The sequence below is a fragment of the Falco rusticolus genome, chromosome 13 (genome assembly GCF_015220075.1).
Source record: "Falco rusticolus isolate bFalRus1 chromosome 13, bFalRus1.pri, whole genome shotgun sequence".
Taxonomy (NCBI): Eukaryota; Metazoa; Chordata; class Aves; order Falconiformes; family Falconidae; genus Falco; species Falco rusticolus.
In genome coordinates this window covers 18528379-18550827 of record NC_051199.1, presented here as the reverse complement: position 1 = coordinate 18550827, position 22449 = coordinate 18528379, and the positions used below count along the sequence as shown (strand labels likewise).

Here is a 22449-nt window from a genome sequence, read left to right as displayed (position 1 = left end):
GAGACCATGACAGGAGCTGGCTGGGCTAGGATGGCAGAAGGGATCTGGCACACACTGAGTAAAATGACTTTACATTTATTTGGCTAAACATAAAAGCCAAACCTCAACTCCAGTACAAGCCAGTAAGACACACTGTGTGCACACAGGCCCATACAGAGAAACCAGCACAGCAAACACTGACTAGAAAGAGCCAGCTCAAGGTGGCCACTGCTGCAGGGCTGGGGATGACAGCAGGACTGGGTGATGCAGCATGGCTGGAGATGGGCAGCAGATGCCAGATCATCAGCACTAAGACCAGAGCTTGCTGCCAGGCACCACCAAAACCTCCCCCTGACCTGCACCCCGGTGCCCTCCCACTGTAATACCTCTGTCCGGTGCGACATGTCGAGGAAGCAGAGTCAGAAAGCCAAAGCTCCCAAGTTTTAATTGACTCATTTTGGGGAGAAAGCAAGTTGTCTCTGCCATGAGGGAGGAAAAGTGACTCAGAGCTTTTTGCAGGTAGCTGTGTCCAAAGCGAAACTGCTCAGCCGGAAGAGGCACTGGTGATGTGTTATGAGACTGCCAAATTTGACAAGACTCCTGACCACAGCACATGGACACTACCAACATGGCTTTCTAGGCACCAGCAGAAGTGCTGGGACCCAGCAATCTCATGGTTTTGCCAAGAAGCAACACCCAGGCAAGCAGCAAATATGGGACTCATCCCCACCCTGACAGACAGCCAGACCCAGCTCCTTGCCTGCGGCAGGTAGGAAACCCACATGTTTACATCAGGGAGCCCTTGGCAGCAAGTCACCCTGAGGCCAGGTGGCAAGACACAAGGCCAGTCCCACCAAAGTCACCACTAATGCCAAGCATATTCTCTGCTCCAGCACCTGCCTCTGGATATAAGAACTGGACTGCACAATGAAGTCCCAACCCTCTATACAATGCATAAAATCATGTAAATGCAGGTGTGTGCCATAATTTTCTCAAGCAGTTAAAAAACCTTCTCCTACAACTCCAAGCAATACGTTGTTAAAGTGCCACACTCTTCACGTCTTGCTTCTGCCAGCACCCTTGGCACCTTTCAGCTTTGCCCTGCTGCTGCTGTTGTCATCAGCAAATCCTCTCGCAGGGGCTGGCTGCTAGTGGCACCAGCCTGACCCCCCAGATCCTAGGAACTGAAGCAGGGCTGTCCCACAGGAGCTGATGCCTCTAGATTCAGCAGCACCAAACTCCACACATTCTTCAACACATGCTAATGAAGTTTTATTTTTCCACTCTACCTCTTCATGCTTAATTCAAGCATGTCTCTTCCGGATGCTTCTTTTGAAGAGCGTGGGATGAGTTAGAGGTGTGCAGGACAGCCTTGAAGCAGCAGCACTGGGTATATCTGCAGGAAACAAGATGTTCCTGGAGAACCAGGCTCATATATTCTGTCCAGAGATCAAGCTCTGTCCTATTCCCGATAGGACAGGGCAGTGCTGGAGATGAGGCTGGTCCAGCCATCCAGAAGGAAACAAAAAACCAAAGGGGCAGGGAAAAAAAAAAAAAAAAAAAAAAAAGAAAAAGACTAGTTTGGAATTTGAGTGTCCGATTTAATTTAAGTGCAAGGAGGAAGCAGTAATTACTGGTTACAAGAAACAGCTCTGTTATTCCAAGCTACATGTAAAACCATGGCTGGCTGCTTACCAAGCACCCCAGGTTTTGCAGAGTGACCAAGAGATACATTAAGGTCTCTGTAGAACAAACCACCGTCCAAAACATCATTGTTATCCAAATTTACTGAACACCGTTGCATAACTTGTGTTTAAAACAGTAGTAAGGCTCTAAAGCAGCCTGGCCTTCATGATCTGGCTCAGGAAAGCAACACAACACCCATACTGAGGGGAAGGGTGAGGAAGGAAGGTGGGGAAGATGAGGGAAGAGAGAATGTGGGTGATATAAAGTAAGTGCTGTGCTCTACCACTTATAAACCAGGGGATTAACAACCGGCTTGTACAAAGTGACCATTAAAATGGCTTAAAATCTGTAGTAGCCAGCCATGCTCCCAGAGCCGTGCACGCTCCTGCTGAGAGGTCCAAGTGGCAGATGAGGCACCCCCCGAATACCCTTTCCCATACAGGCAGGCTCTAGCCTCAACAGAAGCACGGAGTCTCTGTCAAGCCTTTTGGGCAGCATGACAAAGGACCAGCAAGATATAAGCTGGGAGGAAGCACAGCCTGCCCCTACCACAGGGCCACTGCGTCCCCTGCAAGCATCACACTGTGCAGAGCCTGTGGCAGCACTTGGCGATTTGCCTCCTTGGACCTGCTGCTCCCCGCGCCCTGCATCCTGCTCTGAAGACCTCCTGCAGCATTGCTGACAGGGCTCCCTGCGGTCCTCTGCTCCCGCCATCGCAGGAGGATACAGGCAACTCAGCTCAGTAGCTCCACCAGGAGACAACGCGTATCGCAGGCAAACCTGAACAGAAAAGCAAGCGGGAGCTTCACAGCTACGAGGCAGCAAGTCCAGTCCCACCAGTGCTGGCCGCTGGGACAGAGTGCACCAGCCTGCTCTGCGCACCGGCATGCGGCACGGGGAGGGCGACTGCCTGCGGGGAGCCACAGGCCACAAAGCTCAGTGTTTGTTACAGACACGAAAGCAGGCACAACTTGGACCACGGTTTCAAACGAGCAGTTTACATGTTTAAAATCTTAAAAAGCTGCAGCGCTCTCAGATGCTTTCTGGCCTGCCTCAAGGAGCGGAGTAAGTGGGCGCTAATTTGTGCATTTATTGCGCAAGCCGGGTCACACGGGACCAGGACCCTTCACTGGGGTAAAACGTGCCCTTTATCTGTCCAGCTGCACACACCGACACAGACAGCAAACTGGCTGTATGAAATCACGTTTTGTCCTTACAGCAGTGACTTCATGGCACCAGTGCAAAGGACTGCTCCAGCCCTTAGAGCACAGCAACTGAAACACAGACAAACATGCACAGAGCAGCGCTGGGGGGCAATTTGGACAGACAGTAAAACTCATTACACACCGGAGACTGGGACAAGGATATTCTCCAAGGAGTACACACATTTGTTTCCTACCTGGGCTCTCACACACGCAAGGAAATGCAAAACAGAGAGCAAGTGACCTGAAGCAAAGATTCATTCTCTTCTCTCCAACAGCAGCTGAGGGCTGAATTTTAGCTCAAGGTTTAGCAGTCCTGTTAAGATTAGCTGGAAAGGCCCTTCCCCTGCAGGCCCCATACAATTTGGAGCTGTGAATGCCGCACGATTAAGCGGTGTGCGACTCTATGGTACTGTGAGCTCTTCCAAGGTGTAACTCCTGCGTGCTAAGCTGGCAGCCCCCTACCAAGCACGTCCTCACTGTGACACACTGGGAAGCTCAGCTAAGAGGCACGTGAGCAGTGCTGGATAGATTCCTATCTGCTTCAGCGCAGCAGAGATGTCTCTGTTTCCTAGAAGCCTCTTTACACCACCGCTTCTTGCGTGCTCTCGAGGTCACGCTGGTTGAGGAACCGAGGGGTCTTTCGTTTGGCAGCGGCACGGATACTGCCTGGGGGTGGGGGGAATAAGACAGAGGAGCTGAAGGAAAGAAGAGACAGATGGGTCTTCCCACTCTCCCTCTTGCCTGGAGGTTTAACAAGGGAAAAGAAACCAAAACAAAAGCCACGCTTGAGTGCTATTCTTTGCGCTTTAAAAGAGCATTTTCTTAAAATATAAAAACCATCTTCCCCCTGGAAACCGCTAGAACATAAACATAAAAAGGGGATTTAGGGAGGAGAAGGGAGAGGAGGTTTTAATGTGCTTCCAGGCAGCAGCCCTTGCTAAGAGCAACGGGTGCCTCCAAGGCCCTGTGCTCACCGTCAGCCCTGTTCCTATGGCTCTCTCGCTCATTTAGAGTTCCCCAGTGGGTTCGGTCTTAGGATTTGGCGATTAGCGGTTCGCAGCAAATCCTGGCTGGCAGCTTAATCCTCTTCATCCTCGCTGATGTCATAGGTGACTGCAGACTCATTCCTGGAGCGGTTGGCCGGTGAGGAAGGAGGAGTCTTGGTTGAAAAGGGCCAGCGGAAGGAGGGAGACGGGGAGCGGTCATGTGTGGGGCTACTGCTGGGGCTCTGCTTTGGGCTGATGGCCTGCAGCATCCGGCCCTTGCCCTCCTTCAGCATGTGTTTCTAGCGATGGAAGCAGGAAGACAGTTAGCATGGCTCAAACAGCGATGGAAACGGACACTACTTACAGCTTGTGCAGCATTTTGAGTTGTTGGTCCCTTCAATGCTTCATGCCATGTAAGAGCAGAAAAAGCCCGAGCATCTGCCCTAGGCTTTGGAAATTGCACACAGTGTAATCACCACCCATTTTCAAGCACTTCTAACATGAAGTGCCTGTGATATTTACCCAGCAGCACAGGACAGCCTGGCAAAAACAAGTAGCTTCAGACTCATCCCAGGCCAGTGACAAAGTGACTGCCAGTCTCCTGGCCGCTCACTGGCCTGCAAGACACCAGCTGGAGTTTACAGGCCAGATTGTGGGACATGGGAGCTTTTCACATCACAACTATAAGCATTTTCCAGCTGGCAAGGGTGAGGGCTCCCTGTAAACAGGCTGCCCAAGCCTGGGACAACTTGTCTGGAGACTGGCAGCACATCAAGCACTGCACCAAGCTGTAAACTTTTGCTCTACAGACCGTGCGCTCCAGAAGCCCTACAACGACTGCTGAACTCTCCAAAATCCCCTTTCCCCTCTCCCCACAGAGGCTCCTTACCAATGCGCCTTCTGGGCCAAACATCTCCAGGAAATTGCCGATGAACTCCCGGGACTTCTCCTCCCACTTCTGAATGAGATCAATACTCTTCTCCTCCACTTTCTGGACAAATTCCTTTGACTTCTCCTCTACATCCTTCACCCTCTTTTTCACCTTATCCACACGCTCCTGGAGGTGATATTTCTTCTCCTGTACAGTAAGCGGTGGATCAGAATACAGCTCACCAGATCTGAGTGGTGACCACCTCTGCTCTGTGTTGTTACACTGAACTGCTGCTTAAGGCTCAGTATCTCCATTAGTCTTGTGACACTTCTCCTTCACTTCAGTGACACTTCTTCCTTAGACTAAATTGCAAACATAGTGGGGCTGTGAGACGCTTTGTGGCATCTCTTACTGGCACAGTACACAAAGCAAGACTAAACCCAGGGATAAGCATTATCTAATAGGAGTGCATGGAAGAGGGAAATGTTTACAAAATATACAGATTAGATTTGAGTGACCTGCTGTAGGTCTCTCTGCATATCACAACAGCACAAATCTTTTTGCTGGGTGTTTTTAAACAGAGGCAGAGTTACATGCCAAAGAGAGGCCAAGCAGCCATTACCTCTCCTGTTTAATTTTTGTATTTGATTGTATTTTAAAAAACAGGCATAGTATCTGAGTGATTAAAAAGGAAATGTTTACTGCTTTACTTCCAACATCAGAAGTGCCTTCTGTCATGTATTCTGCTTGTGGGCTAGAGCTGCTCAGCACAGGATCAGAGCATGTCCTACTCTCCTACCCAAGCACTGCTGCTCCTGCAGCTCCAGGAAGGGAACAGTACAGTGAGAACAGGATCATATTTTATCCTAACAAATGACTCTACCTTAAGAAGGTGGCTGAGGGAAGAGGAGAGACGTGAGACACAGCAGCTGCTGCCAAGAACAACCCATTCAATTCAAGGAAACACACGTTTTGCCACACACCCTGTCTCCAGCTCTTTCAACAGGTAAAATGTCACCAAGGCATTTCTGACAATGGATCAGTATTAGCAGAATCCAGTTCCTCTGGGTGTGTCCCAGAGGCAGTTCAGTTTTAGAGGCGGAAGAACTGTAATTACTGCTCCAAGGGCACTGGTTTAGTACAACTGCTTAGCTCTGCGGAGTGGTCTTTTACTGGCATATGGCAGGCTGTGCTACCACTAGGCAAGATTCTACATCTCCACACTACGTGTAAGATTCTGCTTCACACAGCTTGTGGTGAGACACACTTCAACTCACGTTTATGAAGCTGACATTGAGCTCTTTAGCTGTGTAGCCCCGCTGCAGGTTCCGTCTGGCATAAACATCATAGTCCCGCACGATCCGGGTGATGATATCTGATGTTGAGATTCCCTCAGTCCTCTGAGTTGGTGCAAACATGCCTAAATTTGGGGAACAGGACCCAGGACAGCTGTAGCAAGACACACTGCACAAAGCTGCTGCCACCTCTATTAGGAAACAACCTCTCCTGTCAAGAGCTCATTTACCTAACTGTCCTCACACGCCACGTCTTTATCGCTGAATGTACAATACCAGGGTCCTCCTCTCTGGGACTATGAGGAAGACCTAAGACTAAAGCTTGTCAAAACACCCTGTCTTTTAATAATGAAAAGCTCTTCACTTCAGCTGGTTTAAACACTATTGACTATAATCCACGGCACATAGAACAGTGTGGTGACAAGGAGAGGACAAGGGGTCCTGCTGGTGGAGATATAAGAAGGTCTGACAACTGGGTTTGGATAGATTAAAATCAGCTGCACCCCCACTGAATTTTACAGCAAACAGCTAGAGCAGCCACTTTGCTAAGTTCATGAGATTCTCCATTTGTGAGAATCTGTAAGCCAAACCGTAGTATTTTTTCAAAAGGTGGCTGTTAATTCAATCACAATAATTAAGACTGGAAGTTGGCTTAATGTTGAGCAGTGTGGCCTGCGACCTGGAACAGTCCTAGCCTTAGGAAATAGGGCCCAAAGCTGGGCTTCTTCCTGCCCTCAGAGCCTCCTGGGCAGATCTTGTTCCCAGAGGGGCACTGCTGCTTCCCTAAGCATAATCCTGCCATACAGGGACACAGCAGATCTTTGACAGGAAGCCCTGGAGAACCTCACCCAGACTCACCTGCTTCTTTTATATGCTTATAAACATCATCGCTGCCAGCAGAAGAATAGGGGATGTCATCATGTGCAACAAAGTCGATCTGAAAATTAAGAAAGCCATGTGAGTGAACATTTTATCTTGAATATGCAGGTCTCCTTTCTGTCAAAGGAGGCTAACTTTTCGCTCAACACCTCCACACAGGGGTGCAACAGAGAACAGTAAGACACTTTCCTCTGTTAAAAAGCAACACAGAGCCTTCCCGGGTTCTCACTGGCAATTGCATACCAATTGTAAGCACACATCTGAGAGGAAAGGCTGGGACTAAGGACGCAGCTATTTTAAGCTCCACAGAGAAATGGCATGTTAATGGCAACAAGAGTGACCTAAGCAAACTCCCTTGGAGACTCTTTCACCTCCCAAAGCAGTTCAACAGATGTCAGAGATTCCTTTCACTTTATTTTACCAACTGATAAAAGTTGGTAAGATAAAACTCTCAAGAAAGCTTGCCTGGTCTCCTGCTGCAGGGAAGCTGATTTAGATCCAAGCTGCTTCTGCTGTAAGCAGGGAGTTGGACCAGACGCTCCAGAAATTCCTTCCAACCCATGTTATCCACTCCCTACTGCATTTCACACCATCTGTAACCAGCATCAACTTCTCATGGAACGACAAGAGCCCTCTCAGGCTTTTTCACCATGTCACAATCTCTACTTTATTTTAACTCTACTTGCCAGCTCAGCAAATGCTTCTAGTCTCCCAAGAAACCCACTTCATTCCCATAACCCGGTTCATTTTACATTTAAGGAGTTTCAACAGAAACAGGTTGCTCAGGCAGAGGGCACCCCCATGGATGAATTCTTGCTGTAAACAACAAGCACAGACAGAGGCTGATCAAAATGCATAACAGATCAGATGTCACAAATTACCCTGTGCTCTGCCAGGAACTCAGGAGTGAGCGTCCACGGCGCATTTCTCACCACTTCATCCACATAGCGACAGTGCTGCACAGCATCATACCGTTCATTTTCATTCATTACCGTGAAGCCCTTGAAGTTATGGGTTAGCTCATCACTGCAGACTGAAGAAACAGGCAGGGAAGAGTGAGCCTGAGGTAAGAGCAATGCTTTACAGTAAAAGGACCTTGCACACACCCAGGCTAAAGCAGGCAGTGCCAGCTGCTGATGGAGACTGGTGTTGGCACTTTCAAACCCAGCTCTTTCACCCACAAAGCATCAGAAATGGAGCAGTGCAGGGCACTAAATTCCTGAGCAATTCCAGGCAGGCTGTTGGGGGAATTTCTGCCCAAGCTGGGGACCTGCACCCCAAGCCTGGAAGGTCTCTAACACCTACAATACTTACCAAATAACCCAGTCAGTACAGAAGACAACTCTCCTCTATTAGACAGAAATCTGCTTTTAAACTTACGGATGTCTCAAGCTTGGAAACTGAAGCCCATGAAAAAAAACTGTCCAAGCTTCTGATTTCATAGAACATCATACCACAATCTAGCTCTTGGGAAGTTGTATTAAAACAAAGTATGAGTTCACAGCAAATAAAGTTAGCTTAATTATTACATTCTATGAGAAAGTAAATTAACAACTCTCTGTAATCTGCAATGTAAGACATTGAGAAGGAGGGAGTTTTATTTGTTTATCAGACTCAAAAGTAAATGAGGCCTTACCAGTCAGACTGGTAGTGGATATATTTATGTTCCAGACAAATAGATGATAAAAAGCGGGTGAAATTGCTTCCAGCTTGGAGCTAATTGTTTACTTGGGCTGCGGCCTCTTGTCTCAGTTCCTGGTGCAAGGGGAGCCGTTCATTGCCCTCCACCTCCTCACCACTCTCCCAGAGGCAGAGAGCGTGGTCACACACTTTGCTACATTAACATGTTAACAGTCTGACCTGAAATTATTTTCCTGTTTGATGTACAGCATTTATGTATATTGGGATGTCTTTCTGCCTGCGAGATTTCTAAGCTCAGTGCATTTTGTATGCCGGAGCAACTATTTCAGCTTTCCTCTCTCCCTTCCCCTTCCAGACACTACTGTAGCACACACAAAAACCCCTGCAGAAGTACCACCATAAAAATGCCCTCAGGAGCAAGTAAAACTGTAATAAGGAAACAAACCACATAAAGATGTTACAATTGCTCTGTTGTACGGTCAGAGTTCCATTTTGCTTCACGAAGCCAACGGTAGTTGAGAAAACCAGTTAAAGGTATTCGCATCTCTGATAAAGTTAACATCATCATGCAGCCTGACCAGAAGTCACCGCCTGACAAACAACATGCACAGCCTGACATGCCTTTAAGGTGGTGAAGGTACGGGCACAGAGGCGCTGCCTGGACAGAGGCCAGCATATTACAGCAGCCAGAAGAAAGGATTTCTTTTTTCCTGTTACATTCTTGAAGGAGGCCTGGCTGCAACACCTCTGCTAGATCCCCTCTGGAAGTCAGCAGGATATTCCTGGCATCACCTAAAGACTCTGGAACCTAACAGACAAAATGGGGAACTTTATTTGGAGAAATGGGGTCTTGCTGACTTCCATGTGGCCAGGCACATGCCCAAGGAACCACCGTGATCTCCATGCTCCTTAGCAGGACCCGTTTGGGATTAGCCATAAGCAATTCACAGCAGGGAGCTGAGGCAGGAGTGACTTGCAGGGTGATACAGGTACTGTTGCTCATTCTTTAACTGTCTCATTCAAGAGGCAGATGCTCAGTTGTCTCTACTATATTTTGATACTTGGACGTGCAAATCACTGGTATGCATCACAAAACAGAGAGCTCAAATTAGAACAGCGTGATCAAAAACCTTTTCCTTAAGCACTCGTTTGGTACATACCCAACTCTCAACATATTGCAAGACAACTCCAACAACATTTGGGACAACTGAGGCCATAAAGACAAAAACCCTGCTATGCCATCCGTATGCACAACCACGGACGGAGGCAAACTGTACTCCTATGACAGCCAAAGTCAACAAGGTCACTCCTTACCTCCAACAATGAGGTATGTGTTTGGGAAGAGGTTCTTCGCTTGCATCAAGGCCCGGGCATGTCCAGAGTGAAACAAATCAAATATTCCATCAGCATAAACTCTGACGGGGCGATCCACTGTGCCAAAAGGACAGAGAGACATTTGTGAAGATGCCTTCCTGGAGAAGCAGCTGCTGCTCATGCCTACATTTGGGGATGTTCTGAAACTCATGGGGGCGTTGCAGAAAATTGGCAGAATGCAGAGCTGCAGCCAGGCAAGATTTGTGAAGAGAACTGGCTGGTTCTCTGCCTTCCCACACGGAAACAAACGCAGCTAGGCACAGAGCTGAAATACAACCATGTTCAAAGACAGACTCAAAGCCTACCAAATATCCACTGAAACAAGGTAAAGGGAGACCAACGGGAAAGCAAACCCTGAACATTTCCTTCCTATGGAAATCCAAATGAAGCGCATACTTTCTGCAAAGCAGAGAGCTACCAGAGGGGAATTGGCCCAAATGTTTCATAGGTGCCTGATTTCCCCGTCAGCCACGATGGCATCTCAAGATCTTTTCAGCATCATCCTCTGCAGCCCGCTGCCACAGCTATCAGTCTGGCTGAGGGACCAGACTGTTCTGACTCCCCATCACCAACACCAGCTCCCCTAGACCCATGAATTGTACAGCTCTATCAAAAAACCCAGCCAAACCAATCAAAGAAAAGCAGATAAAATTCTGCTGAATTGCTTGCATCATCAGCTAAATCCATAGATACATAAGGAAGAACAAAACTTTCCTTAGGCCACCTTTGCCAAGGAAAATTGTAGCTCAGCTCTTTGAGGTCAGCACAGAGGTAAAGTGACAGTCTAGCACTGCCACGTACTGGTAGGAGGCTCCCTGACTTCTGGAACCACACAGGACCGCAGTCCTCTTGCTGCTAGTAACAGAGTGCCACACATTCTTGGTATCTGATGCACCTGAGAATGGCCTGCTGCTCTCTGGCCCGATTTAGGCAGACAGGCTCAGAGGAGTGGTGTGAGCAAAGGCACACCAAACCTGCATGGAAGAAAGGGCAGAGAGAATACCTAGCAGGAGAGCTGAAACCCATGGGTCTGGGCAGGGACCTGAAGGTAGCTAGAGACACAGCCTGGGAGACAGCAACAGAATGAGTTGATGCAAAGGCCAGGTTGTTAAGTTCAAGCTAAGCAGAGGAGTCAGTTTGAGGACAGCCTCTTACAATCACTTTTTAGCAAATCTACCTTTTGCAGACCTGAGACTGCAGGAGCTTTGTGTATGCCAGAAGAGGGCTGGTCCTGGCAGGCCTGCCTTTATGAAAGTACAGTCATTTTCAGATACTACTCTATAGTTGTCAGTGGCACAGGAAGAGCTAAAATACAAGCATTTATTTGTTTCATACAGTCTTACTGGTGAAGATATGTATGGCTGCTCACACACAGAGGCTCAAACTTCAGTTGTACTGGCAGGCCCAGTTCACATGGGAACAGTTAGTTAATCACCAAAGCATTAACTAAGTCACTGGCTGCAAACCTGCTTTGACACACAAGGTTGGTTCGGTCTCAGGGTTGTCACAATCACACACCCCAACTCCAAATCCAACATTTATACGATCCCCTTCCAGTCTGTTTTTTTACTTACAAGGGGTCCCTCTCATTGCTTCTTCATATGTTACTCGGATGTACGGCTTGCTGTAATCGATTTCCACTTCATCTGAAAAAGGAGCCGGTTCCCTCAGTCCCTAAACAGTCAGAGAAGGTTAGCTGTGAGAATGCAAAGGTGAGTGCAGTACATAGCAGCAGCACTGCCACTGCAGTGTCCTAGTCATTGAGTGACTCATTGTGTCTCTGCACAATTCAAACACAGGTACTAAAAGACTAATTAGTCTTAAACCTCAAAACAGCCCTGCAGGGTGATTAGCCTGAATTTAGAGAGGAAGAGAGAGAGAAAAGTAGAGTTAAGAGGATGGTAGTCATACTGGACCCAAACAAAAAAACTGGTGGCTCAGATCTGCAGCTAATAAAACCAGACTTCTGGCAAACAGCAGTTCACAGCAGCACAAGCCAAGCTTCATGAAACTTCACTGTTGCAGCTCCAGCTATGCCCACCCAGGCAAGACCATCACTGTGCTGTGCCTCAGTGCTTGTGCCGTGATGTACAAATTGTAGCAGCTCCTTGATTTGAGTATAGGAATGAGCAGAAGAGCAATATCAACAGCAGCACTAATTCCTAGGGAACGTGTGCATCATCACCCATTTCTGAGCTATACGTAGTGAGAGACTGACCTCAGTCTGTGGCAGAATATCTCCAACTGCTGCAGGAAAAGCCCTCTATCTGCTAGCTTGACCACAGCAGTATGTTTAATCAGCAGCTGAAGTCCAGGTATTGTTTCTGGTCTCCTCTGAATGGAAACAAAACATTTGCCTTTCCCATAACAGAACAAACAGCTCAATTTCCTTCTAGCCAGGTGTGGGGCAGCAATGGATGTCTCTTTCCTGAGACAGAAGACTAATAAACAAGCTTGCATATCATTACAATAATACCTTCAAGCTGCAAAAAGCTAATCAGTAATTTCCTCTCTGGCTTCCTGCTCCATTGCGGCACCTTGCCATGGTCCCCAGCACCACCGCAACCAGAAAGACCACTGCTATTATTGCTAATGTCAATCCTTATTAGAGTGCTCAAGGCGAAGTGCGTAGGACAGCAATCACTGACCATTCAAGCAAACTGATACCGCTGAAAATTAACTTTCTGAGGCTCTAGTACCTGTGTTTCACACACCACCTCCTCTACCAGGATCCTTAACTGTTAGTAAAGCCTGCAGGTCTCTCCTTTCATCACTGCCATTATATCTGGCACTCGTGAATAAAAGCTGTTTCTTTTCAGTTCAGTTGGCACATACCTGATATGAAGCTAGGAATAAAAGCATAAAAATACTCTACCAAAATTATCACAGAAAAACATTCTCAAAAGCTCCTGCCAGAGTCTTGCTCTTCCTCTGCAGTGGCTACAAGGGTCAGGACTCAACCTGATGTAAACAATACAACAGGCTCATGCATTAGCAGACTCCTTACCACAACCTGCTGCTGAGCCCCACTGCTTCAGGGGAACACTCTGCCAGCCAGCTGTTTAGCTGGGAGTGGTAAAGCCTTCAAGGTAACGTCACTGGCAACATTATTACTCTTGCTATAATAACCACATCTTTCACAAAAGGAAGAAAAATAGAAATCTTTCATCAGGAGGTCTGCATTAACCCTGTGGGGAAGAAAAGCCAGGAAGTTTAGAAAGTGGCTAGATATTACTTGCCTTGTGCTGTTCATAGGTGTTTTATTCCTAATACAGGACAGACACCAACTTGAACAGCAAGTGATTCCCACAGAATAACCTGCATACTTCTCTTTCCTTACTGAAATACATGGTGGGGTCTTAAAAAGGGACAGAGTGGGTTTTGCCAATAGTCAAGGATATAAAGACTCTGTGGGATAAGTCATGCCAACAGCTCAGGCCTCCATTCCCAGCACTTGCCTCCCCAATTGTCACTGCTGGTGCTGATCTTACTTCACTACCATCTGTCAAATGCTCTGGGACAGGACTGAAGTACTCCTGAAGAGCAAAACATAGTTATCAAAGAGGAAAGCTACAACACATCACCGTATTTTGCCAAGGACTATGACCTCCGTATGACGTGGCTGGTAGTTGGCTTTTGACAGAGATAAGGAGAGAGCAACTAGTGCACGTGATAGGCAGGACAGCCCCAGGAACAGGGCAGAGAAGAGCTGTAAAAAGCCCATCATCGCAATACTGTTGCAAGGACAAGTTAAAGTCAGCCCTTCCCACTACCATTAACTGGCACAGACACCCTTTAGAAGAGACTCCACTGGCTTTAGCTTGTTAAAGCCATCCCAAGGTTGATTTAGGAGAAATCGTTTTGGTTGGTTGGGTTTTTTTCTGAACACTCCCAAAGTACCAGCAACATAAATGCAGTCTCCTGCCAGACCAAGAGAATCAAACAAACAGTCATTTTCCCGGTGTTTCAGAGTGTGGATTCGATAGATTGCTTCTGCAGGTGCTTACAGGCTTCAGACCCTCCTGCAGTTCCCCTGACTTGAGCAGGATTGCCTTCCGCAAGGTGTGCGAGTTGTTAGATGCTTGTTTGGAGTATCTCTCTATCCTGCTGGGTCACTTAAGAAAACCCACCTGTGAGAGATGAATGCTTACTCCTCCACGGATATCTATATGCATGCCTGTTCAGGTTCAGCTTAAGTGACTACAAACAAGCAAGACACCACAGAAGTAGCTTAGTGACGCTTGCCTCAGACCTAATTTAAGCCCACGCTGTAAGTATTAGTATGAACAAAGGAAGATTTCAAGCTGGCTTTGCAAGAAGGATAGCTACTGTCATTCACTTCTTCCCCCCGCCCTTGTTTTCTGTGTCCACAGAAAACCCATCACATTTCTCTTTCTGCTGTTATGGTTCAATGTCCTGATCTCACCTAAAGCTCCTATCTCTGCTTACTTACGAGTGAACGCCGGGACATTTTTGGAGGGATTCCATCCAGCTCTGTCGCCCCATTGGGGCCAGATCCATCTTTTCTTCTTTTTCGGGAATTCAATCTGGAGGAGGTTGGCGGCTCCATCTTACCAAGCACGTCCAGTAAGAACTGGAACAAAATTAAGGGGGTGGGGGTGAAGAAGAAGTGATATTTCTCAGCTCCTCCAAAGCAGAATCAGTCAACAGCAGGCACAGTGTACAGAAGGTCAGCACAAAGACACAGCCACCTAACAAGGGGCTTAGCCAGTTGTATTTGGCATCAGCTGCCAAGGCTTGACAAACGGTGCCTGGTGGGAATACTGAACTATTTAATGCAACTCAGAGCTGTTCTGCAGAGAGAAGCGTGCAGCAGTCAGCCGTCTGGAGAAACTCGCACAACAGTTGCAATGCAAATTATAAATCATTACTACAAGGCTAATTATGCCATTTTAGCATCTGAAAAGCAACCTAAGGATTAAGGCATGCCCAGTCCACGTTCACCCCTCCCCCAGCTCTCATTTTGATGAATGTAAACACCCTTCTAGCCTTCTGTGCCCCTCCTTCCCCCTATAGACAGCTGGAGGGTGTGCTGCATCCCTGTAGAATCCTGATGTGAGGAAGCAGCAGGTTTAAGCAGAAGGACCAGGGTAAGGGAAGGCATGCAACCCATGGTCATAACTTAAAATAACCAGCTGGCTTGCTCTTTGCTTTGTTGTTTGGGTACACCCAAGCTGCAGCTCCCCAGTGGGGACAGCTCACCTTGGGATGGCTGCCACCATGCTCCCCTCTCATTCCCTGTCTCCACTGCAGTGGTGACTCAGGCGATGTTGAAGCAGTTGCTGACACCACATTAGGGCACACTTACTTCTGGCACTTTATGTACCAGGCTGTAATTAGCGGTGGCTCAGCTGAACTGCTTCTGCAATGAACAGACAGACCGGCCACCAGTTTGGGCAGAAATTGTGCTGGCTATCTGGAAATAAGTGGTCTGTGCTTTTGAGCTGGAGTCATTGTATCTTCCTAAACAGGCCCTGGAGCATTAGGAAGCCCAGCACCTCACACAACTGAAGCAAAGCTAGGGGTTTATAGAAAGGCATGGCAGCAAACATCCCCTTTTCAGCTGCTGCAGGAGTTAGAAACGTGCTAGATTTGCAAAGTTTATAATTTAAGAGCAGCATTATCTCTGTTGCTCACTTGAAGTGTGCAGCTCTCCAGTGCAGCAAATGGTACTTCTGACCTGCCATTTCTGAGAGCAGCATGACCCCTCCGCCCAGGAACGATGCTTACATGTGTGCCTCAACCCCCTAATAATAAGAGCTATGTGGAATTTACAATGTCTCCCCACCCACAGGTAGTGGGTGTGTTGGAACACATTAGGTGGGGCAAGTATGAGGTATGAGAAAGGGCAGACGTCCCTCTGAACACCATCCCTCTCCTTGTCAGAGGGTCTCTGCTGAGTGTTCCTGCTTGGAACAAGCTGGGTCCATCCTCAGTGAGGGCCACTGGGCAAAGCTCTGCTGTTCAGCAATCAAGAAGGGTGGGCTTTGTGAAAGAGAGCTGTTAAGAAGCAGATTTAGTGATCAGACTTACTCAAGCACAAATTCCTCCAGATTAAGGAATGTTCCAAAGTAAGGAGTCAAATGCAGTTTAATAACAGGCAAACATACCATTCTCCCCACCTAGCATCAACAAGCTGGTACCTTACAAACAGCGTTAGGTTCAAACAGCGTTGAACTGGTTTTGGGCTACATGCACATATCCCAGCCTGCTCTGCTAGACCTAACACAATGCACCAAGAACAGGAGAAGAGAATCTTAGGTGAGTGGGGAGCCAACAAAATATTGAGAAGACAAAAGTGACAGGGAAGAGCAGCCACAAGGACATTTCAGCAATGCATGAGCCATCCAGCACTCACTCCGTAAGGCCTGCAAGTCAAGATTGCCAAGTTTCCTACATTCCAGTAATCAATTTACTATTTCCTAACAACAGACATGAGTGTGCAAGAGCAATCTTGGGCAAATAGAGTTTGCAACCCTGAGCTCCAAGTCTTCAAACACAAACATTTAACTTCCAGGCAAGATCTGTGCTATAAATGCAGCAGCCTCCAGAGCAGAGTGCCTCTGTGAAATAATTCTTAAGTTTTGCAAAGTGCCATCTTGTAAGCACACTCCATATCAGTTATTTACGTCACCCCCATGGTCCTAGCAGAAACCATCCAGTTCACAGAAAGCAACAGACCTCTGTCTCTGGTTCAAATAACCCCAGCATTCATAGAGGCAGTGGGGGGAAACAACAACAGATTTTCTTGTTATTTGGTCAAAGTAACTTCACTTTGCTTCAAGCCACCTGTTGGTCTTTGACCACTTACTTTTCTTTCCTTTGGAGAGACTGAAAAGGTCTGTTAATTTGCTGAACACAGTTGATCCGAACCACCTCCCAGCAAAACATTTAAAAGTATTGGCAGAGGCTTTGGTGTTGAAGTACGGACATAACAGCCTCCACGCACAAACAGGTGAAGCTCCTTCCATGTTAGCTTGGCCCATCAGAGCAACCAGACTTCTCTGCACACAAGTACATTCTCTGCTGAATTATCAACAGCATCTTGCAGATGCTTATGGCCAGCCAAAGAACCGCATGATACAGCACAGCGCAACATCGTGCTTTATGCTGATGTACACCAGCACTGTCCAAGCCCAGGAGAAATCTCCACAGCTTCTTCCAACCCATTCCACACCCAACCATCCGCCTTCCTCCACCCTAACTCACTCTTTCACTTCTCAGGGTATACGTAGTCAAATGATGGCAAGCAATAGCTTAAGCAAATGGATTTGCTTTGCACTAAATAAGCAGCAGTGGTCAGACAGCACCAGCCACCCTGCAGCAGCAGCAGCTCCACCTGACGTACCAAGGCAGAAATGTGCTTCAAGGATGGCATAAATATGCTCCATCTACTCTGATCTTACAGGCCAGATGTTGCTGAAGGAGTCTCTGCAGTGTCCAGAGAGCTGGGCTGTGTACCTCACGAGTGACACAGCTCTGCTAATTACTCAAATTAATGCAGAAATTAAACAGTAATTTTACCACTCTTCAGAACTTTAAAACATCTGTCCTTTGGCTAATGCATTTCTGGGAAGTCCTCCCAGCACCAAACTTGTATTCATTAAAAACTGGGAACACATTGTTTTTAAAAACAAACCATACCTTACTGTGCTAGAACTACTAATCTTAGAATGTTTAATTTTGACCCAAGTGACTAAAATAGCACCCCAAACAATTACTTACTAACAATGGGATCCAGCATCTGCAGCTGAGCTTAACACATGAGCACACAGCTTTGCTTCCCCAAATGCATAAAACACTGTTCTAAAATTAATTAACAGTTGCAGCAGATGGGGAAAGGGAAAGAGAAGATAACTCTAAAAGCTCATTCTAAAAAACTCCAAGATAAAAAAAATCAGGTGTAAACAGAAGAGCCCTAATCTAAAATATTAACATCATTCTATTTTGTTTAAGGCATCACCCTCCTGTGTTACTGAGTCTGTGCTGAACATGAGAAACTGCTTGCAAGGAGCCAAGTTAGAAGTGCCCCATTTGGGAAAGCCATGGGCAAATCACAGTCTCTGCGCAACTTCACGAAACACTCAGGGCTCTGCTTCTGAAACTTATTTCTTTGATGCATACCCTGTTATCAAAGAAGCACCTTGCACTACCCACCAGGTAGCTCAGTGAGAGAGTGAGTGCTGCATGAGCTCTGTGAGGAGCAGACTGCCAGATGGGAGAAGAGTTGCTCTCTCACTTTCTCCAGTTCACAGACAACTGGAAGAGTTGTCCAGGAATCACTGAATCCCACTGAAATGCAACCACTTCTGGGAGGGAAGAAGGACAAGCACTGATTACCACAAAGGAAAAAAAATATAGGTAGTTTATACAGGCAAGGAAGGAATTTAAAAATTCTCCCTTAGTGTGAATACACTGCACCACCATCTGAGCTGGAATTTAACCATAGCACCAAAGTTAACACCTCTGGCACACTGAAAAGGTCAGAACAGGCATGGCAAATCTCGGCTAGCCAAAGCCTTATCTCACTGTCTGCATCTTCATGGGCAGCACTGATGTTTTGTTTAGCCTTGGTGGTGTCAGAGAACCACCCGCCTCACACTACACTGGAGAAGCTGACCAGATATTTCTCTACCCTAAGCATTCTGATGGCATGAGGACCTGGCCCATCTGTATTCTTTGTATTTTGATGTCCCGAGGAACTTCTTGAAGATCATTACTTGCAAATCTACTTGCAGTAGAACGATTTCTTCTGCCACTTCCACTGCTTCTCACTTGCAGACTTACATGCAAAATAAATACTGCTACTTAAACTCAAAGCCTGTGCAAAACAAGAGCTGACTGCAACAACTCAGTAAATGCTCCAGCCCAAACTGCTGCATTTCCCACCGAGGATCCGAATCAGCACAAGACTGGCAGGCTGAACCAGCAAGGCCCCTCCAACACCTACAGCTCCCAGGCTCCCCGGGCACCACTGCCCGCTCCCAGGCTCCTCTATCAATCTCTGAACTTGGAAGGCATTGGCACAGTAAGATGTGACTGTCACATGCTGCTTTGCCTACAAGATCATTCCACTTCACAAGAGCAAGCTATTTCTCTTTTGCTGACTCATCTGCAGGCAAATACTACTAAACTTTGCACTCTGCCAGCTGTCTGCAGAGAATTGCCTTGACACATCGACAACACGTAAGTGAGAAGCTCAAGAAAAAGGAAGAAGTCCTGTCACTTCAGATAATTCCCCTGCCAGGCTGTGAAGTACCCAAATGACACCCCACTCTTCAGTCATGGGGAGAAGGCAATCCTTCTCCTGTTCTCCACGATCTCCAACTCCCAGTTTACCATTAACCTTACTGGTGTGCATCCCTGTAGAGATCTGTTGCAGACAGAAAGACTCAAAGAGGTTAATGACAGGAGACTCATCACAGACTCCTCGATAAACTGATGAAAGCATGTTGACAAGATGAGGGTTAACCTGTACCTAATTACTGGGAAAGATCAGGATCTCCCTTCAATCTGGGCTTAAAAATCTTGCCCAATATCCAAGGCAACATTCCCAGCCCAGGCTTGCCAGGCCCAGCTCTGGCCCCATCTCCAGACAGAGAGCATCTGCTTAGAAATGGAGTGCTAATGGCTGCGACCCAGCTTGCTTACCTCTAGAGAAGACTGCGACTCTCACCAGCACCGCTGCTCTCCCCACAATCAGCACCTGCTCTATCTAGATGGTCTAAGCCCACGAGCCCCTTATAAAGTTTACTACAGGATCTGGCAGGCAGAGTCCTGCTTACCCCTAAAACATAGGCTGCTTCAGCTACTCTGGCTGAGCAAAAGCAACTATCCTGCGGCATATTAATAGCCACATTAATGTATACAAGGGACAGTTCAGCCAGTGCCACAGACTGGTCCAACAGCATCCAGACCCAGACCTTTGCTATACTGGCTAAAACAAACTCCCAAGCCTTGCATCCCCTACTGGGACATCCCCTACACAGGCTGAGTGCTGCTATGAAACACACAAACCCAGAGAAACTGCTGGCAAGACCTTCTCCATGAATTCACAGCCCTTCTGGGTATACCATAATCCCGAGGCACCGAGTGAGCATCCTGGCATGCAAAGAAGTCTCTGCTGTGGTTAGTGTAGCAGCAAGCGTAGGCTTTATGCAGAGTATCAGAGAAGATCTGGAGCCTGCCCAGGGACAATAAAGTGCAAGGATGGGTGGTCACTTCATCCTGACTTCTGTGTTAAGCTGCATCGTGTTGTGTTTTCAGCATATAACAACAGAGCCTTCTGAGCCTTCAGGAGGCAACCTCCCTTAGTAGCTTTACACACCCATACCAAATCCTTGCTCCAACAGTTATTGTTTGTGGCTCATTCCACAGTAAATTCAAGACAATTACAATCCAGATCTTGGACCATGAAACTTACAAGTCACAAATTTGAATAATTCTGTACATACAATCAATTCCTTCAGGAAATTAAGCATGGGTATTTCTCATCTGAATTTCAACAGCAAATACAGCGGCCGTCCTCAGGCCCAGGAGTCCTGTAGATGGAAACCCAGCAGCACCTGCTTCTGATCACACCAGTCTTTGCCAACTGCATGCTGGGGACCCGGTGCTGCAACAGCACAGGGTGGGGACAGAGTAGGGAAGGCCACCTGCAGCATCCTGCACCTCCCTCCACAGCCAGCAAGGGCTACCAAGGAGCATGGCAGCTCTCAGGATTCCTGCAGACTTTAAATCCAATTACAAAACCATTAATCAGGGCAGCCAGGACTTTGGTGGACACAAAAAGCAGGTTGGAGAGGACGTGTGCCTGCACGGCGGCTGGGCCACACCTGCCTTCCCCACAGTCAGGGCACCTCGTTGCTCTTCTCCTCTCTCCCCTGGCCTTGGCTGCGTCCCCTACGCCAGGGGATGTTCCCCCTCAAGCTGCCACGCTCCCAGCCCTGGGGGTGCACTCCAAAAGTTCCCCCCAGCATCTGCTGCTGCCTCCCCTCAGCCGCTTCTGCCCCCCACCGCCAGTCCCGAGCCCCTGCCTCTCCCCGGCACCCCCCCAAGGGGACGCAGCACCCCACGCCCTCCCCCCCAGCAGACATTGCCCCCTCGCCCAAAGCCAAGTGCCCGGTGTGTCCCCCAGCCAGCACCGCCGTGCCCCCCTGCCCCGCACCCAGGCGGGGCTGCCCACGCCTGTGCCTGCGGGGGAGGTGGCGGGGCGGGACCCCGACAGACCCCGCAGGGACAGTGTGCGGTGCCCCCGTCCGCCTCCAACCACGGCCCGCCCGCCCGCCCCCAGCCCCTGCGGCGGGCACCCCTCGGGTCCCACAGCGAGCGCCCCGACCCCTGCTTCCCCGGCGACAGCCTCCAGCGTCCCCCCAGCGACATTCCCCCCAGGCCCGCCACACGCCCCAGCGACAGGCCCCGGTGCCCCCACGCTCCCCACCGACGCCCCCCTACCAACGAGCCGCCGGCAGCGCGCACCTCCGCAGCCCGGCCCGGCCCCACCGCCGGAGCCGCCCCCGGCCCCTCCCTGCTCCCGCCAACGCCAACGGGGCGGCGGGCGGAGCCGCTGCGCGTCGGCCCGGGCCGGCAGGAAGGGACCGGCCGAGCGCCGCGAAGCCGCGCCCCGGGAAACCGCACCCGCAACCTCCGTTCCGGCTCGCAACGGCGCCCCCCCGCGGCGGGGCCGGCCTCACAGGGGCGCGCGTGCCGCGGGTCTCCGCGCTCGGCCCGAGGGCCGGCAGCGGGGGAACGGGCCCGGGAGGGTTGCTGGTGCGGCCCACAGCCTGCCCCGCGGCCTTCGGGCGTCAGCCGTGAATGCCGGGGTTTATGGAAGGGGGGAGGCGAGCAGGCCCAGCTCCCCTGGGCCGGGCTCGCCCTGCCCGTGGCGGAGCTGCTCGGTCACCCTCCGGGGAGGACACGGCTCCCCCTACCCACCCCAGGCCTCGGTGAGGGCAGCCGGAGCTGAGCAGCCACGGCCTCACACCTGCTTTGTACAACACCTTTGCGAAGCAGCTGTTAAAACTCTCCAATGTGGAGCAAGTGCAAGGTGAAACAAATCGTTATTTAATCACCACAGCTTCATAAAAGCATCAAAACACGTCTGAGGGCATATACTTTCTCCTGGCAAATGTATTTGTGTGTGGGGTTTCACTGTTCCCCACAACTTGCACTCCCAGGCTTGCGCGCCAACCTGATAGCGCCGTGACGTCTCTGCAGTTCCCTTAATGCGTGACAGCCGCAGGTAGCGGCAAAGCAGCCGGGGGAAGTCACCTTCTATTTCCCATCAGAGGAAAACGAGAGCAAGCCACTTTCAAACAAACGTAACAGAGAAACAGGAGTGGGCTGCCTCCGGTGTCGTAGCCGAAAGTGCAGTTCTAGAAGATGCATCATCATTTTTTACTCCCCCGCTTTCCAAGCAGTGCATGGGCAGATCACAGCGGTGCATTCTGCTCTAACAGTCGGTGAGGGCAGGATTCATGATTCACCTCACCCAGCCTCGGCACTCTAAAAGG

General features: G+C 49.0%; 1 protein-coding gene across 6 annotated transcripts; it reads right to left on the bottom strand.

Moving 5' to 3' along the window:
- Positions 1–59: 59 nt before the first annotated feature.
- PCYT1A (phosphate cytidylyltransferase 1, choline, alpha) lies at positions 60–22196 on the bottom strand. 6 transcript variants are annotated; one of them, XR_005107253.1, is made up of 10 exons: positions 21392–21480; positions 14370–14510; positions 11491–11590; positions 9857–9973; positions 7783–7934; positions 6881–6959; positions 6005–6147; positions 4746–4934; positions 3845–4155; positions 60–3536 (listed from the first exon to the last, which is right to left on the bottom strand). XR_005107253.1 is itself a non-coding variant. In XM_037406704.1 (9 exons), the coding sequence occupies exons 2-9, from the start codon at positions 14484–14486 to the stop codon at positions 3949–3951; spliced, it is 1104 nt and encodes a 367-aa protein (XP_037262601.1). In that variant the 5' UTR covers positions 14487–14510; positions 22128–22196; the 3' UTR covers positions 60–3948. The 6 variants fall into 6 exon arrangements, 5 of the variants coding, with proteins under 5 accessions (XP_037262601.1, XP_037262602.1, XP_037262600.1 ...); XM_037406704.1 differs by lacking the exon at positions 21392–21480 and adding an exon at positions 22128–22196 and having other exon boundaries at positions 60–4155; XM_037406705.1 differs by having other exon boundaries at positions 60–4155; positions 21416–21529.
- Between the last annotated feature and the right edge of the window lie 253 nt (positions 22197–22449).

What these genes read in the sequence shown, in the direction of transcription:
- PCYT1A (XM_037406704.1), bottom strand. Translation starts at nt 14,486, where the DNA reads ATGGAGCCGCCAACCTCCTCCAGATTGAATTCCCGAAAAAGAAGAAAA. An exon ending in AAATGTCCCGGCGTTCACTC is followed by an intron (nt 11,591 to 14,369) that starts GTAAGTAAGCAG and finishes CTGACTGTTTAG; the next exon opens with GGACTGAGGGAACCGGCTCC. An exon ending in TTGGCCCAGAAGGCGCATTG is followed by an intron (nt 4,156 to 4,745) that starts GTAAGGAGCCTC and finishes TTCCATCGCTAG; the next exon opens with AAACACATGCTGAAGGAGGG.